General features: G+C 49.3%; 1 protein-coding gene across 1 annotated transcript in view; it reads right to left on the bottom strand.

Annotated features, from left to right (window-relative positions):
- Nucleotides 1-17,084, bottom strand: part of OTOF (otoferlin) — a 104,312-nt gene that overhangs the window by 32,347 nt on the left and 54,881 nt on the right. Inside the window, exons 19-28 of the mRNA XM_058800905.1 lie at nt 16,033-16,219; nt 14,006-14,192; nt 12,626-12,849; nt 11,074-11,182; nt 10,433-10,616; nt 6,645-6,765; nt 5,593-5,693; nt 4,589-4,679; nt 3,264-3,380; nt 679-831 (exon numbers count right to left, since the gene is read on the bottom strand). Coding sequence (XP_058656888.1) covers nt 679-831; nt 3,264-3,380; nt 4,589-4,679; nt 5,593-5,693; nt 6,645-6,765; nt 10,433-10,616; nt 11,074-11,182; nt 12,626-12,849; nt 14,006-14,192; nt 16,033-16,219 — 1,474 coding nt within the window. The remainder of the gene's footprint in view (nt 1-678; nt 832-3,263; nt 3,381-4,588; nt 4,680-5,592; nt 5,694-6,644; nt 6,766-10,432; nt 10,617-11,073; nt 11,183-12,625; nt 12,850-14,005; nt 14,193-16,032; nt 16,220-17,084) is intronic.

Here is a 17,084-nt window from a genome sequence, read left to right as displayed (position 1 = left end):
CCCATCTCCAGCAGCCCTGGAGCTGCAGAGGAAAACTCCCCCCTTGTGCAGGATCCCTGCTGCAGCAGAACCACAGCTGGCACTGCAAGAGGGCTGAGCCACCATGGCATGGGACTGTGCCACCACCCTGACACACAGGGGGTCAGGGCCTATTCTGACTCTGTCAGTGTTGTTTTGTATTATTTTATTTTATTTTATTTTATTTTATTTTATTTTATTTTATTTTATTTTATTTTATTTTATTTTATTTTATTTTATTTTATTTTATTCCTTAATAAAGAATTGTTATTCCTGCCCCCATATCTTTGCCTGAGAGCCCTTTAATTTCAAAATTACAATAATTCAGAGGTAGGGGGTTTGCCCTCTCTATTTTCAGAGGAGGCCCCTGCCTTCCTTGGCAGACATCCTTCTTTTCAAACCATGACACTAAGCCAGAAATTCTCCGGATTTCCAGCTGGATCAAACACCTCCCTCTTTCCAAACATTTCCCACTTACCAGGACTGGGTAAGTCCAGTGCTTCATTTTCCCTAGGAGCTGATTTCCACCCCTACCAGCAGAGTATGGATCGCATTTCTCCAGTATTCAAACCCCATAAAAAAGGGATGCAACACTCTCATCCTCATCTCCTAAATTCCCTCCTCTTGGCTGCAGTTTCCCTGGGCCAGTGGGATCCTCACCTTGAGGAAAACCGTCTTCACTTTAGCGCAGTCCTTGCCCATCTCCTCATCCACGATGGAGTACAGGATGTCCTTGGAAGGGATGCGGGCGTAGGCGATGCGCTTGTTGTTGCTCATCATCCAGATGAAAACGTCGGGAATTGTGTGCTGGGGCTGGGAATGCCACAGGAGAGCCCCATCAGTGCCCCAGCTCCGACCACTGAGGCACTGGTAGGGCTGGAGAGCTGCTGGAGGCAAATCCAATAGATTTCATAGAAGGTGGATGTGTCTGTGGCCACTCTGGGGGCACTGGAATTGTTTGGAGATTCCCACTCCAAAAAGACTGCTCAGAGCTAAGCCCATCAGGAAAGGAACTGGGATTTACTGTTGCTGTAAGGTAGAAAAATTATAAAAGAAAGGCCTCATAAATTCAGGCCTGCTTTGTTAGATCTAACTTTGTCAAGCTAGCACTTCGCAAGTTCCCATGTGAAAACAATCCTGGTGTGAAAGTTCGTTAACATAACAATCAATTCCTGGGTGAAAAACAAGATTCCAACAGCAACAAATTCCTGGTGGCACCTGCATAAACATTAAATCTATCCCATGAAAATCGATGAAGAAAATATGTAAATAATTTAAGAATAATAATTTAAGAATAATAATTTCAATAAATTAAGAGATTTGATGGACAAGTAAAATATCTTTTACTAACCAATAAAGTAATTGGCAAAAAAAGCTCCTAAAAAATTGGACTCACAATCGAGGTCTGTAAAACTGTATAAATATGAGTTACGTGAATAATGAATTGGCTTTTTCTGATTTTTTTTGGCATGAAGAAAATAGAGTCTTGTGGTTGGGACTGGGTATTAGAGATGATAGTTTGTGTTTAGATTTAGGTGTTTATTGTTTTTTTATTAATGTTATAGTTTCACAGCTATGAGTTATGTAGTTTTTTATTAGTAAGGTATAAAATGGCTACGTATTTTTTGTTATAAGGTCTTTTAAGGTTAAACTATTTAATTAAGCAATGATACCTAAATTATTTTCTCTTTTAATCTAATAACTGATCACACAAAGTCTGTAATGTGGACTTTTCTGTTTAATTACAAAATACCACTTAAACTCATGAAGAATAAGGAAGAAAAAGGTAAAGAAGAGCAATTTGTTTTTGTCTTAAAACCTCCATATTGCTTTATATTTATCATTATATTCTAAACCCCATTCTAATATAATTTGTCATTATATTCTAAGTTTTTCATCTTGTGATATTACACACTTCTAACTCCTCACCCACAATCCCAGTGCTATCAATTTATTTTGGAAGTCTTCTTCACAGCCTCGGGTTAAATGCAATGTTCTTTTGTGGGTCTGTGCTTTTCAGCACAGAAAGTTTAAAATTCTTAGTATTTAGGGTTTCAACAGAGTTTCGTGTGATTTATTCCGATAATTTATGTTGGTTATAAGTTTTAAAAGATACAAATTTGTGCATAGAAGACTGAAGGTTTTTGTTCTCTCCTCCTTCAGTGGACCTGGGATGGGAAGGGCAGCGGCCATTCCTTATCCCTTTGTAGGGAAGAGGTTCCCAGTCTGGACTGGGCCCCTCACTCCTCACATCTGGGCTGGGTCAGGACCAAGGAAGGCCTGGCTGAAACCAGGGATGGAGCTGGGAGCTTTCCATGAGAAACGGAAGCAGGAGGTGGAACAGCTGCAGCACCAGGGAGGGACAAGGACCCCCTGTGAGCCAGTCCTAAACTGGAAAAATGTCATGGGAACATTCTGGAGCCTAAAGGGGCTCCAGGAGAGCTGCAGAGGGACTGGGGACAAGGCATGGAGGGACAAGACACAGGGAATTGCTCCCATTGCCAGAGGGCAGGGATGGATGGGATATTGGGAATGAGGAATTGTGCCCTGGCAGGGTGGGGAGAGGCAGGGCAGGGCTGGAATTCCCACAGAAGCTGTGGCTGCCCCTGGATCCCTGGCAGTGTCCAAGGACAGGTAGGACACTGGGGCTTGGAGCACCGTGGGACAGTGGAAGGTGCTGGGGTTGGATCTGGATGGGATTTCAAATCCCTTCCCATCCAGTCTAGGATTTGCTATGTCACCTTCCAATTCTTGATTTCCCAGGGATTCACAGGATCTCTTCACAGCTGGGGCTGACTGAAACATCTCCAGCTCTGCTGCAGGAGGACCCAGCTCTGTTCCTGCCTGGGAAACCCTTGAATTTCTTTTACATTTGGTCATTCCCACCCAGGAGTGCACAGGGATCATAGGGCAGCTCATGGACTTGGAATGGCTCCTTGCAGAGGGAGCTCTGCTGCCCTTGGAGGTCTCCATCCGTCCATCCATCCGTCCGTCCATCCGTCCGTCCATCCATTCCATATCATTTTTCCATCCATTCCATCCCCCATCCATCCATCCATCCATCCATCCATCCATCCATCCATCCATCCATCCGTCCGTCCGTCCATCCGTCCATCCGTCCGTCCCTCCATTCCATATCATTTTTCCATCCATTCCATCCCCCATCCATCCAATCCATCTCATCCCAGATTTCTATCTCCACAAGCTGCCCCAGCCAGAGCCACCTCTGCTCGTGAGGGACCCACCTCGTCCGCCAGGAACCGCAGCTTCTGCAGGAAGTTCTGCACCAGCTTCAGTTTGTCCTTCATGGTGTTCCTCTTGACCTGGGAGCGCAGGGTCGTGGCCTGCTGGGCCATGTTCTCCTGTGGACAGAGCCAGGACATCAGGACACAGCTCGGACCGAGGAAAGGCACATCAATCCCACCACGTCAGGATGGACACCTTCAGAAACCCTTTTGTTGACCTTGGCGTGGCAGAGCCCCTGAGACGGCAGAGACAGCCCAGGAGAAGGTGACACCACAAAGGTGTCACCTGAGCTTGGAGAACTTTGGGGTGGCTTCAAGAAGGTATCTCTCCTCCTGGAGGAGCTCTCCTCTGTGGGGTTCCCAAAATCATCCCAAACCTCTTTCTCTAGGGCAGCTCTGAAAGGACTCCCAAAATCACCCCCAAACCTCTGTCCATGGAGGAGCTCTGCTCCATGGGGTTCTCAAAATCACCCCAAATTTCCATTTGTGGGGGAGCTGTGCTCTGAAAGGGTTCCCAAAATCACCCCCAAACCTCTGTCTCTGGGGGAGCTGTGCTTTGGGGGGTTCCCAAAATCACCCCAAATCTCTGTCTCTAGGGCAGCTCTGCTTTTTGGGGTTTACAAAAGTCACCTCAAACCTCTGTCCCTGGAGCAGCTCTATTTTTTGGGGTTCCCAAAATCACACCTAAACCTCTGTCCCTGGAGCAGGTCCACTCTTAAAGGGCTCCCAAAATCACCCCCAAACCTCTGTCCCTGGGGCATCTGTGCTTTTTGGGGTTCCCAAAATCACCCCAAACCTCGGTCCATGGGGCAGCTCTGCAGGAGTTCCCAAAATCACCCCCAAGCCTCTGTCCCTGAAGCAGCTCTGCTCTGTGGGGTTCCCAAAATCACCCCAAGCCTCTGTCCCTGAGGCAGCTCTGCTCTGTGGGGTCCCCAAATTTCCCTTTCCAGCTCTGTGCTCCCAAATTTCTTTCCAGAGTCTGTTGGAGTGGAGCCGGCAGAGGCAGAGGTGACACCTGGGACTTTGCTGAGACCCAAGTGGCCTTTGGGTTCAGAATTAAATCCCAAACCCTTGACCCACTAGGACTGGAAACCAACATGTCCATGGACCTAATTCCAGCATCTTCTCAGGAATCTTCCTCTGCTTTTCCCAAAGCTTCCCTGAACAACCCATACCAGGATCTGCCCAGCCTGCCAGGGAACAATTCTTAATTCCCAGTATCCCTCTGGCAGTGGGAGCCATTCCCTGTGTCCTGTCCCTCCATCCATTGTCCCCAGTCCCTCCCAGCTCTCCTGGAGACCCTTCAGGGATTGGATCCCACTCACCAGCTCCCTCATGCAGGATTTGAGCCTCTCCCGGTCCAGTCTGGTGCGGGACGAGTGATGCTGGTCCTTGTCAGCCAAGGTCAGGAATCGCCTGTGGGAAAACGGAATTCCCATAGGAATCCTTCCCAGGGTTCCCTCCCACCCCACCAGCCTGAACACATTCCTGGAAAACGCTCAAATTCCCACCAATCTCCAACAAAACTGTGGACGAGGGGCTAGTATACACAGTGGACTCAGGAAGGGACAGTCGGTGTCATTAGGTGTCACCAGGTGCCACCCAGAATTCCCAAAATTTCCAGAATTCACAGAATGACCAGGTTGGAAGAGACCTTCAAGACCATCAAGTCCAACCCAGCCCCAATTCAACCCATCTCAACTAAACCCTGGGATGCAGTGCCACATCCAGGCTTTGTTAAACACACCCAGGGATGGGGACTCCACCAGCTCCTTGATCCCCAGGAATTCCAAAAATTCCCAAAATTCCCAGAATTTCCACAATTCACAGAATCACTGGGTTGAAAGAGACTTTCAAGATCATCAAGTCCAACCCATTCCCAACACCTCAACTCAACCCTGGCACCCAGTGCCACATCCAGGTTTTGTTAAACACACCCAGGGATGGGGACTACACCACTTCCCTGGGCAGAACATTCCAGAACTTCATCACCCTTTCTGTAAAGAACTTTTTCCTAATATCCAGCCTAAATTTCCCTGGGTGTAGCTCAAGGCTGTGTCCTCTGGTTCTCTCAGTTCCTGGAGAAAGAGCCCAACCCCACCTGAGCACAGCCGCCTTTCAGGCAACCAGCCTGTTAAGACCACAGGACTGAGGTGTCTCCCTCTGCTTTGGGGTGTTTGGGGTGCAAGATGGAAGCACCAAAAGATCCAGCATGATGCCAGTGTCAGGGAATGTCATTGTCCTATCATCCCCAGGACAGGGCATGGTGAGGTGACATCCCCCTGGGAGCAGGGACCTGCACGGTGTCACCTTCCCACGTGTCACTCACAGGCAGCCGCTGCTGAGCTCCTCCAGGACCCCGCGGAGCCGGCGCTCCGGGTGCGGCTTCTCCGTCTTGATCATCTCCTGCACGTCGTTGAGACCCTCTTCCTGCGGCACCAACAGGGACAGTGTGAGGGACAGGGGGCTGGGAACCGCCTGGGATCACCTGGAGTCATCTGGGTGGGCTGGGAATCACCTGGGAATCATCTGGGATTACCTGAGCTGGGAACAATCTGGGGATCACCTGGGCTGGGAATACCTGGGATCACCAGAGCTGGACTGGTGATCACCTGGGTTCTTCTGGGATCACCTAGGTTCATCTAGGATCACCTGGGCTGGGCTGGAAATACCTGGGATCACCTGGGAATCACATGGGATCACCTGGGATCACCTGGGGATGACCTGGGATCACCTGGGCTGGGAACTACCTGAGATCACCTGGGATCACCTGGGCTGTGCTGGGCATCACCTGGGATCATCTGGGATTACCTGGGCTGGGAACCACCTGTGGATCATCTGGGCTGGGCATCACCTGGGATCACCTGGATGGGCTGGGCATCACCTGGGATCATCTGGGATTACCTGGGCTGGGCTGAGCTGGGAACCACCTGGCCTCCCCACCCTCACAGGGAAGAATTCCATGCCAATATCCTGCCCAAATCTCCCCTTTCCCAGTTTGTACCCATTCCCTGTGTCCTGTCCTTCCATGTTTGTCCCCAATCCCTCTCCAGCTCTCCTGGAGCTCCTTTAGGCTCTGGAAGAGGCTCTGAGCTCTCCCTTCTCTGGCTCTGCCACATGAGTGCTTCACCCCTCCAGCCCAGGTGACACAGCCTCCCCACCCCTGCTCCCTTTTGTGGGGACATCTGGATCTGACCCTCAGAATTCTCAAGGAGCTGCTGGAATTTGATGATTCCTCACTGGGAATGTTCCTCTTATCAAGCACTGTCTACCCCTGCTTTGCTTTTCCCTGGCTGTGGCTGTGCCTGGTGCTAGCCCCGTGTCCCAGCAGTGTCCCCCTGTCCCTCCACCCCTTCCTGTCCACCCCTGTCCACCCCTGACCAGCTTGTCCGCAATCTTGTCCATGATGTTGGCATTGTAGAGCCGGCGCCGCTGGTCCTGCCACCAGCTCCGGATGTAGATGCAGGGCTTCTTCTCCAGGTAGGGCAGGTAGAAGTAATTCCTGCAAGAGGAGGCAGGAGAGACACTCCGTGAGGGTGACAATCCTGGCCTGGAGCAGCCCCCATTCCACCCCTCAGCCAGGAGGCAATGCAGTGGTTGGAAGGGGGATATGGGGGATCAAGAGTGGGAAGGAGGCGGCCTCAGCTGCATCCTGAAGAGCAGAGGCTCCATTTTTCCCGAGGCCATTCCCAATCCCAGGCCCAGGATGGATGGGTACACTCCCAGGGTCTTCCCCATCCATACTGGGAGTGTCTAAGGCCGGGTTGAATGGGATTTAGAGCAATCTGGGATGTGGCAGCAGCTTTCTGGTCATAGAGAGCAGCAGACAAATTTCCCAGGCATGGTTCTGGGAAAAGGCTGTGAGAAGATTAGAGAAAAGAATGGTAAACAATTCTTATCTTAACCTGCTGCATATGGTGTTGGTGAAATGTGGAATGTGTTATGAAGATTTGTTTACCAAAGGGTGGTTTCTTAATTAGCCAATGGTGACGGTGTTTAGATTGAAGGACTAATCAAGTCGTGCTTTGGACTAGGAATCACCTGGGACCACCTGGGTGTATGGTAACTGTCCATTAAAACAATAAGTTCCTTAATAAAGATTAATGGAACCAAGGCTCCATTTTTCCTGAGGCCATTCCCAAAGCCAGCCCCAGGATGGATGCGTGCAGTGCCCAAGGGCTTCCCCATCCATCCTGGGAGTGTCCAAGGTTGGGTTGGACAGGGTTTGGAGCAATCTGGGATGTGGCAGCAGCTCTGTGGCCACAGAGAGCAACAGATGACTTTCCCAGGCATTGTTCTGTGAGGAAACATGAAGAAAGATCAGAACATGAAGATCAGAGAAAAGAATGATAAACCATCCTTATCTTAACCTGCTGCACCTGGAGTTGTGAACATAGGGAATATTTTATGGAGATATGTTTACCAAAGTGTAAACACCAGTTAATTAGCCACTGGTGATGGTGTTTTAATTAAAGGACCAGTCAAGTCCAGCTTTGGACAAGGAATCACCTGGGATCGCCTGGGTGCATCGTAACTGTCTATAAAAGAAATGAGTTTCTTAATAAAGATTAATGGAATGGAGGCTCTGTTTTTCCCAAGGCCATCCTGGGAGGAAGGGGAATCCTGCTGCACCCGCCCCATCCATCCTGGCAGTGTCCAAGGTCGGTTTGGATGGGGTTTGGAGCATTCTAGGATGTGGCAGCAAATCTCTGGCCACAGAGAACAACAGACGGCATTCCCAGGCATTGTTCTGTGAGGAAACATGAGGAAAGGCTGCGAGAAGATCAGAGAAAAGAATGAGAAAATATTCTTATCTTAACTTGCTGCACCTGGTGTTGGTGAACATGTGGAATGTGTTATGGAGATTTGTTTATCAAAAGGTCATTTCTTAATTAGCCAATGGTGATGGTGTTTAGATTGAAGGACAAATCAGGTCCAGCTGGATCATAACTGTCTATAAAAGCAATGGGTTTCTTAATAAAGATTAATCTGTAATCATGGAGTCTATGCTAATTATTACCCGACCAGGTAATACTGAGACAGTGGGATGTGTTGGGGCTGGAACTGGACAACCTTTAAGATCCCTTTCCACCCAAACCATCCTGGGATTCTGGAACCTCCCAATTGCTCCAAGCCCTGCCCAACCTGTCCTTGGAAGAGCCGAAGGAAGGGTGATCCACACTTTTGGAATGCTGGCCGTGAGCCAGGATCCAGCACCTAGAAAGGGGAATCCTGCTCTGCTGCACCTGGGCAAGGGGAACCCTGCTGCACCTGGAAAGGGGAATCCTGCCGCTCCTGGGATCACCAGGAGTCACATCCAGCTCCAGCCCTTCCCGGCTGTTCCCACCAGATGTCAGCAGAGCCCCTTGGTTGAGCAGGGTGGGGGACAGCTGCCAGAGGATGGAGATTTTTGGATAAACAGGGTGGGAGAGGCCCCCAAAAAATTGGAACTTCTATTGTCCCCTTGGGATTCAGCTGGAGAAGGAGGTGAGGAACAGAGGAGGGAATTCCAGGGGGATTTATCTGTGCTGGATATTGATAAAAGCAAGGGAAGGAATTCCAGGGGGATTTATCTGTGCTGGATATTGATGGAAACAAAGGAGGCAATTCCAGGGGGATTTATCTGTGCTGGATATTCGTGGAAACAAGGGAGGGAATTCCAGGGGGATTTATCTGTGCTGGATATTCGTGGAAACAAGGGAGGGAATTCCAGGGGGATTTATCTGTGCTGGATATTCGTGGAAACAAGGGAGGGAATTCCAGGGGGATTTATCTGTGCTGGATATTCGTGGAAACAAGGGAGGGAATTCCAGGAAGACTTTTCTGTGATGGATATTCAGGGAAACACAAAAGGGAGGGAATGCCAGGGGATTTAACTGGATATTGATTGAAACAGGGAGGGAATTCCAGGTGGATCTTTCAGTGCTGGATATTCATGGAAACAGGGAGGGAACTCCAGGGGGATTTATTTGTGCTGGATATTGATTAAAGTGAAGGAGGGAATTCCAGGAGAATTTTTCCATGCTGGATATTCATGGAAACAAGAGAAGGAATTCCAGGGAGATCTGTCCTGGATATTGATAAAAACAAGGGAAGGAATTCCTGGGGATTTATCTGTGCTGGGTGTTCATGGAAATAGGGAGGGAATTCCAGGGAGACAGCTATCTTTACTGGATATTTTTTTTCCCAATTGATTTAATCAGACAGTGAATTCAATTAGCACAAATCTGCTGCTAAAACTTGATAAAAATCCACTTTAATTAAATCTCATAATCTTAAATCCAATTATCTTTCTTGGAATGCAAATCCAGACCTCCCCGGGCACATCTCAGGCAGAAGGTTTAAGCCTTTTTATCCCAATTTTCTGCCCAATGCATTTGTAGATTTTTCCAGCAGTTTTTCCATCTGGGATCTCAACACTGCCGAGGCCACCACTGACCCATGTCCCTAAAACAGGAAAGTCCCCAGGAGCCACACAAAGTGGACACACTGACCCAGTGCTCAGGTGGGCACACTGACATGTCTGTGACCAGTGGGACACACAGATCACACAAATCTAGGTGGACACACTGACCAGTCTGTGCCCAGGTGGACACACAGACCTGTCCAAGCCCAGGTGGACACACTGACCTGTCTGAGACCAGGCAGACACGCTGACCACACAAGTCCATGGGGACACACTGACCCATCCATGCCTAGGGGGACACACTGACCACACAAATCCATGAGGACACACTGACCAGTCCATGTCCAGGTGGAGACACTGACCCAGCGCCCAGGCGGACACGCTGACCTGTCTGTGACCATGTGGACACACTAACCACACAAATCCAGTTGGACACACTGACCTGTCCATGCCCAGGTGGACACACTGACCACACAAATCCAGCTGGACACACTGTTCATGCCCAGGTGGACACACTGACCAGTCTGTGCCCAGGTGGACACACTGACCTGTCCATGCCCAGGTGGACACACTGACCAGTCTGTGACCAGATGGACACACTGACCTGTTTGTGCCCAGGTGGACACACTGACAACACAAATCCAGGTGGACACACCGACCAGTGCCCAGGTGGACACACTGACCACACAAATCCAGGTGGACATGCTGACCTGTCCACACCCAGGTGGACACACTGATCCAGTACCCAGGTGGACACACTGACCTGTCTGTGATCAGGGGCTTCATGGGCGGGGATGAAGAAACAGAAACCAGCTCTCCATCCTCGCCAACTTCATCATCACTGGAATTCTGGAGCAGCTCCGACTCCTCCTCGTCCCCATCCCCTCCGTCTTTCTTCCTCCTCAGGAGGGGTTTGCTGGAGCCATCCACCTGGTTGCCATAGTTACCTCGAGGAGAAAAAAAAAAAAAAAAAAAGAAAAAAAAAAGTGTACTTGATTCACAGGGTTTTAACTCCCAGCTCTGGGATTGAATTCAGGTTAGCAAAAGTTTTCTCTGCTGAAGTCCAGAGAACGTTGGAGTTTGACTTTCTGGAACCACATCCAGGAGCTGGAAATTAGGGAGAGGTGTCTGTGCCCTGCTCCTGCCCCCTCTCAATCCCCTGGGAATCCCCTGGCATCTTTGGAGGGCGAAACCAGGATGGAAGAGAGGGATCAGCTCTACTGGGCAGAGCCCACCAGGCACAAAATGGGATCCCACATCCCTCATGCCCACGAAGGAGCCATTCCCTGCTCCCCAAACCTGCTCTAGCAGGGGTTGGAATGGAAAATCAGGATTAAACCCCACCCCCAGCTTTGGATTCTGATTTTCACCACCATCACAACTCTCCCCAATAAAACAACCAACCTATGGTGACCTCAAAGTTAATGGGTTTGTCCCCAATCTTCCTGTCAATCATGGTGGCCTCCAGGAAGGCTCCGAAGAGGAAGAATTCCTCCATCTTCCCACTGCAGTTCTGAAGGAGAAAAGAGATCCCAGGGCTGAGGGTCGGGGTCAGAGGGAGAGACACATCCATCCCTCAGGATGCCATTTCCAAAGGGATGGGGAGGATTTTGTCTCCCATCTCCTGGCTCATTGTAAAGAGTCTTTAATTGAAGATTTAATATCTTTTTATTAAAGATAACCTTGAGCTGGAATACAAGCCTTGGTTCAATTAATTGATCAAACCACAAAAATCCAGGTGCCTGGATGCTCCCATGGAATTGGAATGGTTCTGTTTCCAGGTGGTTTCATTCCCCTGGGCTGGGAAATAAAGGAGATTGGCTTCTTGGTTTCTGATTGAAATCTTGGTTTCTGATTGAAACCCATCCGGATAAGAGTGAGATAACTGGAATTAGGGGATGACTCACTGCCCATGAGTAATTCCCACTTGGGGAAACATCCCATAGCTCAGGAGATGATAGAAATCATGGAATGGTTTGGGTGGGAAGGGACCTTAGAGATCATCCAGTTTCATGGGCAAGGTCACCTTCCTCTATCACAGGGTACTCCAAGCCCTGTCCAACCTGGCCTGGGACACTTCCAGGGGTGGATCAGCCACAGCTCCTCTGGGAAAGCTGTGCCAATGACAAACAATGTCACTGACATTCCCAGTGCTCCTAAGAGAAGTGAGCGCTGGAATGAGCCTAAAACCTGAAATCTGGCAAGATTTACTTCTGTTGGTCTGTGAGATCCAGAACAGGATCTCACACTTGAAATCACAAAATTCACAAAATTCCCAGAATTCACAGAATCACTGCGTTGGAAGAGACCTTCAAAATTATTGAGTCCAACCCAGCCCCAACACCTCAACTCAACCCTGGCACCCAGTGCCACATCCAGGTTTTGTTAAACACACCCAGAGATGGGGACTCCACCAGAACATTCCAGAACTTTATCACCCTTGCTCTAAAAATAATTTTTTCTGATATCCAGCCAAAATTTCCCTTAGTGCAGCTCAAGGCTATGTCCTCTGGTTCTGTCAGTTCCTGGAGAAAGAGCCCAGCCCCACCTGTGCACAGCCACCCTTCAGGGGGTGTAGGGAGTGATGTGGGCACCCCTGTGTCTCCTTTTCTCCACCTCCAGCTCCCTCAGTGGTTCCTCACAGGGTTTGTGTTTCCAGCCCCTCTCCAGACTCGTTGCCTCCTCTGGACACATTCAAGGATCTCAAGAATCTCTTGGGAACGTCCTTCCCAAACTGAGGGGCCAGAACTGGGCACAGCACTCGAGGTGTGCCCTCAACAGTGCTGAGTACAGGGGCAGAATGACCTCCCTGCTCCTGCTGGCAACACCATTCCCGATCCACAAAAATCCTAAATTCATGAGACCAAAGGCAACAATCCAATATTCCATAAACCCCAAACTGCCCCCAGGATCCTGTGGGGTCATGGGGACACCTGTGGGGTCACAGGGGACTTACATCAGCCACAGCCGTGGCCTGTTCCACCTGGACCTCAGTGGAGCTGTTGATCTCGGGGTTGGTGGTGTCCAGGATCTCCACGGCCAGGCCCAGCAGGAGCCGGGCGCGGAAGGAGACACCCTCGCCCAGGCCCTCGTTGAGCTCCTGGTGCTCGTCCATGAGGGTGTAGTTCCGCGTGGAGCCATACATGTTCACCCAGGCGGGGCCAAAGGTGGGCAGGAAACCTGAGGGGGTGGGAAGGGGATGGAGAGGGAAAAGGGAATGTCTTGGCAGCTGTGGTTGGCATCACTTTCCTGGTCTCTGTGTGGTGACACAGACTGGGATGTGTTCTTGTGTGTCCATGGATGTGTGGTTGCCATCATCCATGGAGACAGTTTTCAGGGAATCCCAGGATGATTTGGGTTGGGAAAGAGCTCCCAGCTCATCGAGTCCAACCTGTGCCTGATCCCCACCTTGTCCCTAGCCCAGAACACTGAGTGCCACATCCAAAAATTCCTTGGTCACCTCTAGGGATGAACATTCCAAACCCTCCCTGGGCAGCTCCTGCCAAGGCCTGACCACCCTTTCCATGGGGAAATTCCTCCTGGTGTCCAACCTGGCACAACCAGGGTGAGTGGAAAGATTTAAGTCTTTCACCTCAATCTCCTGCCAAATGCATTTGCAGGAGATTTTTCTGGCAGTTTTTCCACCCGATCCCAGCACTGCCAAGGCCTCCACTAACCCATGTCCCCCAAAAGGATGTTGCCACATCCAAATGGCTTTTAAATCCCTGCAGGGATGGAAACTCCCCCCGTGCCAGGGATCAAAAGCCATTTCCAGGAAGGAATTTTCCAGATATCTAACCTGAACCTGCCCTGGCCCAGCCTGAGGCCATTTCCCCTTGTCCTGTCCCTGTTCCCTGGGAGCAGAGCCCGACCCCCCCTGGCTGTTCCCTCCTGCCAGGGAGTTGTGCAGAGCCACAACGTCCCCCCTGAGCCTCCTGAATTTTTTGGGGAAAATTTGCAGTCAAGGCAGTGGTGGGAACTGGGCAGGTCTTTGGCAATTCCCCATTTTGAGGTTTGAGGAAGAAGAACCCCCCATTAGTCCCTTTCCAGTCCCACATCTGGTTTCCCATCTTTGCCCACAAATGCTCATCCCTCCGTGGAAATTTTGGAAAAGCAAATTGTTCTGGGGTGTCTTTGCTTTCAGGTACTTGCTGAAGGTTTGTGACAAATCTTGGTTTTCAGGGCATTGGCCCAGGAACCTCTCATATTTGAGGACCTCAAGATCTCTCCTGATGAGCACCCAGGAATTCCAGGGGCGGGAAGGAACCTGGAAAACTTCGGGATCTCTGCTAAAGGAATGCCCCTGTAGCTTTTATGCCCCCCACTTCAACTTTACCTTTGTCCCCCTCGTTGGAGACCTTCCTCAGGTCGATGAAATGGGTCCCGATGGCCACGTCGTTGACCTTGTCTGAGTCCCGGATCTGGATCTTGATCCGCTTGCACAGCGGGGGAAACATCTCTGTGAAGATGATTTGCTCATTCCAGAGGGGCTCATAGCTGCTCTTCTGTATGGATGTCTTTCCCTGGGAATCGAGAGGAGACGGATATCAGACAAGGGTTGAGTAAGAGATGAGAGATGTGGGACTCCAGGCAACTCTTCAAAACGCAGTTTATTGTATCCAAAGTGTCACAGCAGTCCAGGGTTGTGGGGATGTTGGGACCCTGGATGCTGAGAATTTTGAATTTTCTGTGCTGAAAGGCACAGACCCAAAGAGAGCACTGCATTTGACCTGGAGATGTGGAGAAGCCTTCCAAAACTGATTATAGCACCAGGATTACAGATGTGGAGTTGGTTAGAGGTTTGTGATATCACAGGATGAAAAAACTTAGATTTGGGGTTTTAGTATATGGTGATACATGGGAGTCAAGATGGAGAATTTTGGGTGTGGGTTAGATGTCTTTTTTGCACCTTCTTCTTCTACCACATATCTGGGTGGTTTTCTCTAATTAGATTAAAGATGTCCGCATTTTGGGTTTTGGGTGATCATAATTGGGTTAGAAGCATAAATGATATAGATGTCAACTGTTTATTGGGTAACTGGGACTTAAATAACCTTGAACAGACACCATTTTAACTCACTTTTTAGGGAGAGCTCACATCTGGCGAGTTTGTAATAGATAAGGATAATAAACTTCAGAGTAAGACTTCAAAAACAACATCTCCTGAGTTTTAGTCACCCTGACCTTGGAGCAAGAAAGAGCCTGGAATTCCAACATGGGTGACAGAGCCATGCCTACAGCTGTCAGCTCCAGCTGCAGACAAGCCTGAAGACCCTTTAGTTTTGGTTACTTGCATTATATATTTTTCTTTGCTGAGCATTTTAATACATAATCAACCAATCAATACATTTACTATTACCTGCAACCTGTCATTACTATCATTACCATATTATGGTCAATAATATCCAGCCACATGAGTTAGAATGTTACATTTTAAGCTTAAAGTTGTTTTTCTTGCAGTGGAAAATTCTTAGATCTTTTTTATACTTGCCACATTGGCATGTTGCTTGTCTCTGGAATCTTTCTGCTCTGTAAAAACGTCGTTTTGTTTGCGGTCAGCTTATCCTTTGCTCTAAGTAATAAAATCTCTTTCCAACTCGACTTAATCTTTGCTGTCTTAGGTGTCAAGCAAGACTGGCTCAGCAGTCCTCAATTTACACATCTGTTGTTCTTTTATATCAAAACTTGCTTCCATCTCTATTCTACTCTCAGCTTCTACATTCACAGATCTTCTGCCAAGCACAAATATCTGTGAAAGTTTCTTGTCAAACTTTCATCCTTCCCAACAGGTTGGATCTCACAAACATCATCCCTCAACACCAGAGCTGCTCCCTTCCACTCACTGTGCCCTCTTCTGAGAAAGGAATTCTCCTCCTCAACTGGAGAGGGCACAAATCCATCTCGGAGAGCAAAAACAAGGTGACACCATGCCCACCTCGATGCATCAGGTGAAACCATGCCCCTCTCAACAGGCCAGGTGATACCACGCCCATCTTGATGTACCAGGTGACACCACACCCATCTTGGTGTATCAGATGACACCACACCCATCTCAATGTGCCAGGTGACATCATGCCCATCTAGATGTGCCAGGTGACATCACGCCCACCTCAATGTATCAAGTCATACCATGTCCAGGTTGATGCACCAAGTGACACCATGCCTATTTGGATATGCCAGGTGACACCACACCCCTCTCGATGTGCTGGTGACACCACGCCCATCTCAGCCAAGGTGACACCACACCCATCTTAACATATCAGGTGACACCATGTCCATCCTGACCTTCAAGGACAACTGAGACAATCTATGGCCACCTGCTGGCTTCACCTACTGTGGTCACCCTGGCACCTCCCCGCTCACCTTCTGCCCTGCGAAGGCCACCTGCACGTAGGGGTCCACCAGGTCCTTGTTCTCGCCGATGAGCGCCTTCTTGACGTTGGCCATGATGCTGGTGTTCATGCGCGGCAGCCCCTCAGCGCGGTAGATCTTGATGTAGAACCGAGCCCACTGGCGCTCCGGAGGGACCCCATCAGGGAGCAGGAGGTTCCTGGAATGTGGAATGTCAGGATGGGGTTGGGAACAGCTGCTGGGGTGGGATGGTCAGTGAATCCCATCCCAGTTGGATGGGACAACCTCCATCCAACCTTTGTGGTTCCATAAAAGACCAGAGAGGAGCTGCTCCATTTTCTGAGCACTGACTCCTTCCGCTTCCACTCCATTCCACGGAAATGGAATGAATGGGATTTTGGAAGAGTTGCTTTTTCCTTATCAAGGGGATGTTGGAGGATTATTTTGGGGATGAAATTAATTCCATCCATTGTTTTGGGGTTTTTTTGGATATGTGGCTTTCTTCCTCTGCAGATGGGAGTGAACAAAATATTTCTAGGGAAATTCTAGGAATTGCTGGAGTTGTCCATGGCTGGTGGAAGGTGTCCCTGCCCATGGCAGGAGGGTTGGAACAAGGTCATCTTGAAGATCCCTTCCAAAAACAAACCATTCCAGGATTTTAGGAATGAGTAGGAGAATCACTACAGCATGGAATGAAGCCCAGAGTTCTGGAGGTGGTTCCTCAAACCCCAGCAAGTCAGGAGAGCTGTACTGCTGGTTTCTGACTGTTAATGGCTGGACTCAATCTCAGAGGTCTTCCCCAACCTAAACCATCCCTGGATTACATGTGGGGAGAGCCTCAGAGGCAGATTTGAAACAGAAATATTCATTCAGGTTTGAAATGTAGATAAATCTGGAAGAGTTTTGGGGCTGGAATCAAGCTTTAAAGCTCCTGATTTTTATTCCATGAAAAAGTTTTGGGACTGGAATCAAGCCTTTAAGCTTCTAATTTTTGTTCCATGACATTTGAGATGTTCTGGATAGTCCAAGATCCCTGTCCACACACACAGCCTGGGAAACCTCGT

This window comes from Ammospiza caudacuta, chromosome 3, assembly GCF_027887145.1.
Source record: "Ammospiza caudacuta isolate bAmmCau1 chromosome 3, bAmmCau1.pri, whole genome shotgun sequence".
In the NCBI taxonomy this organism is placed as follows: Eukaryota; Metazoa; Chordata; class Aves; order Passeriformes; family Passerellidae; genus Ammospiza; species Ammospiza caudacuta.
Note: the sequence above shows the minus strand (reverse complement) of the source record. Positions and strands in the feature narration are given on the sequence as shown.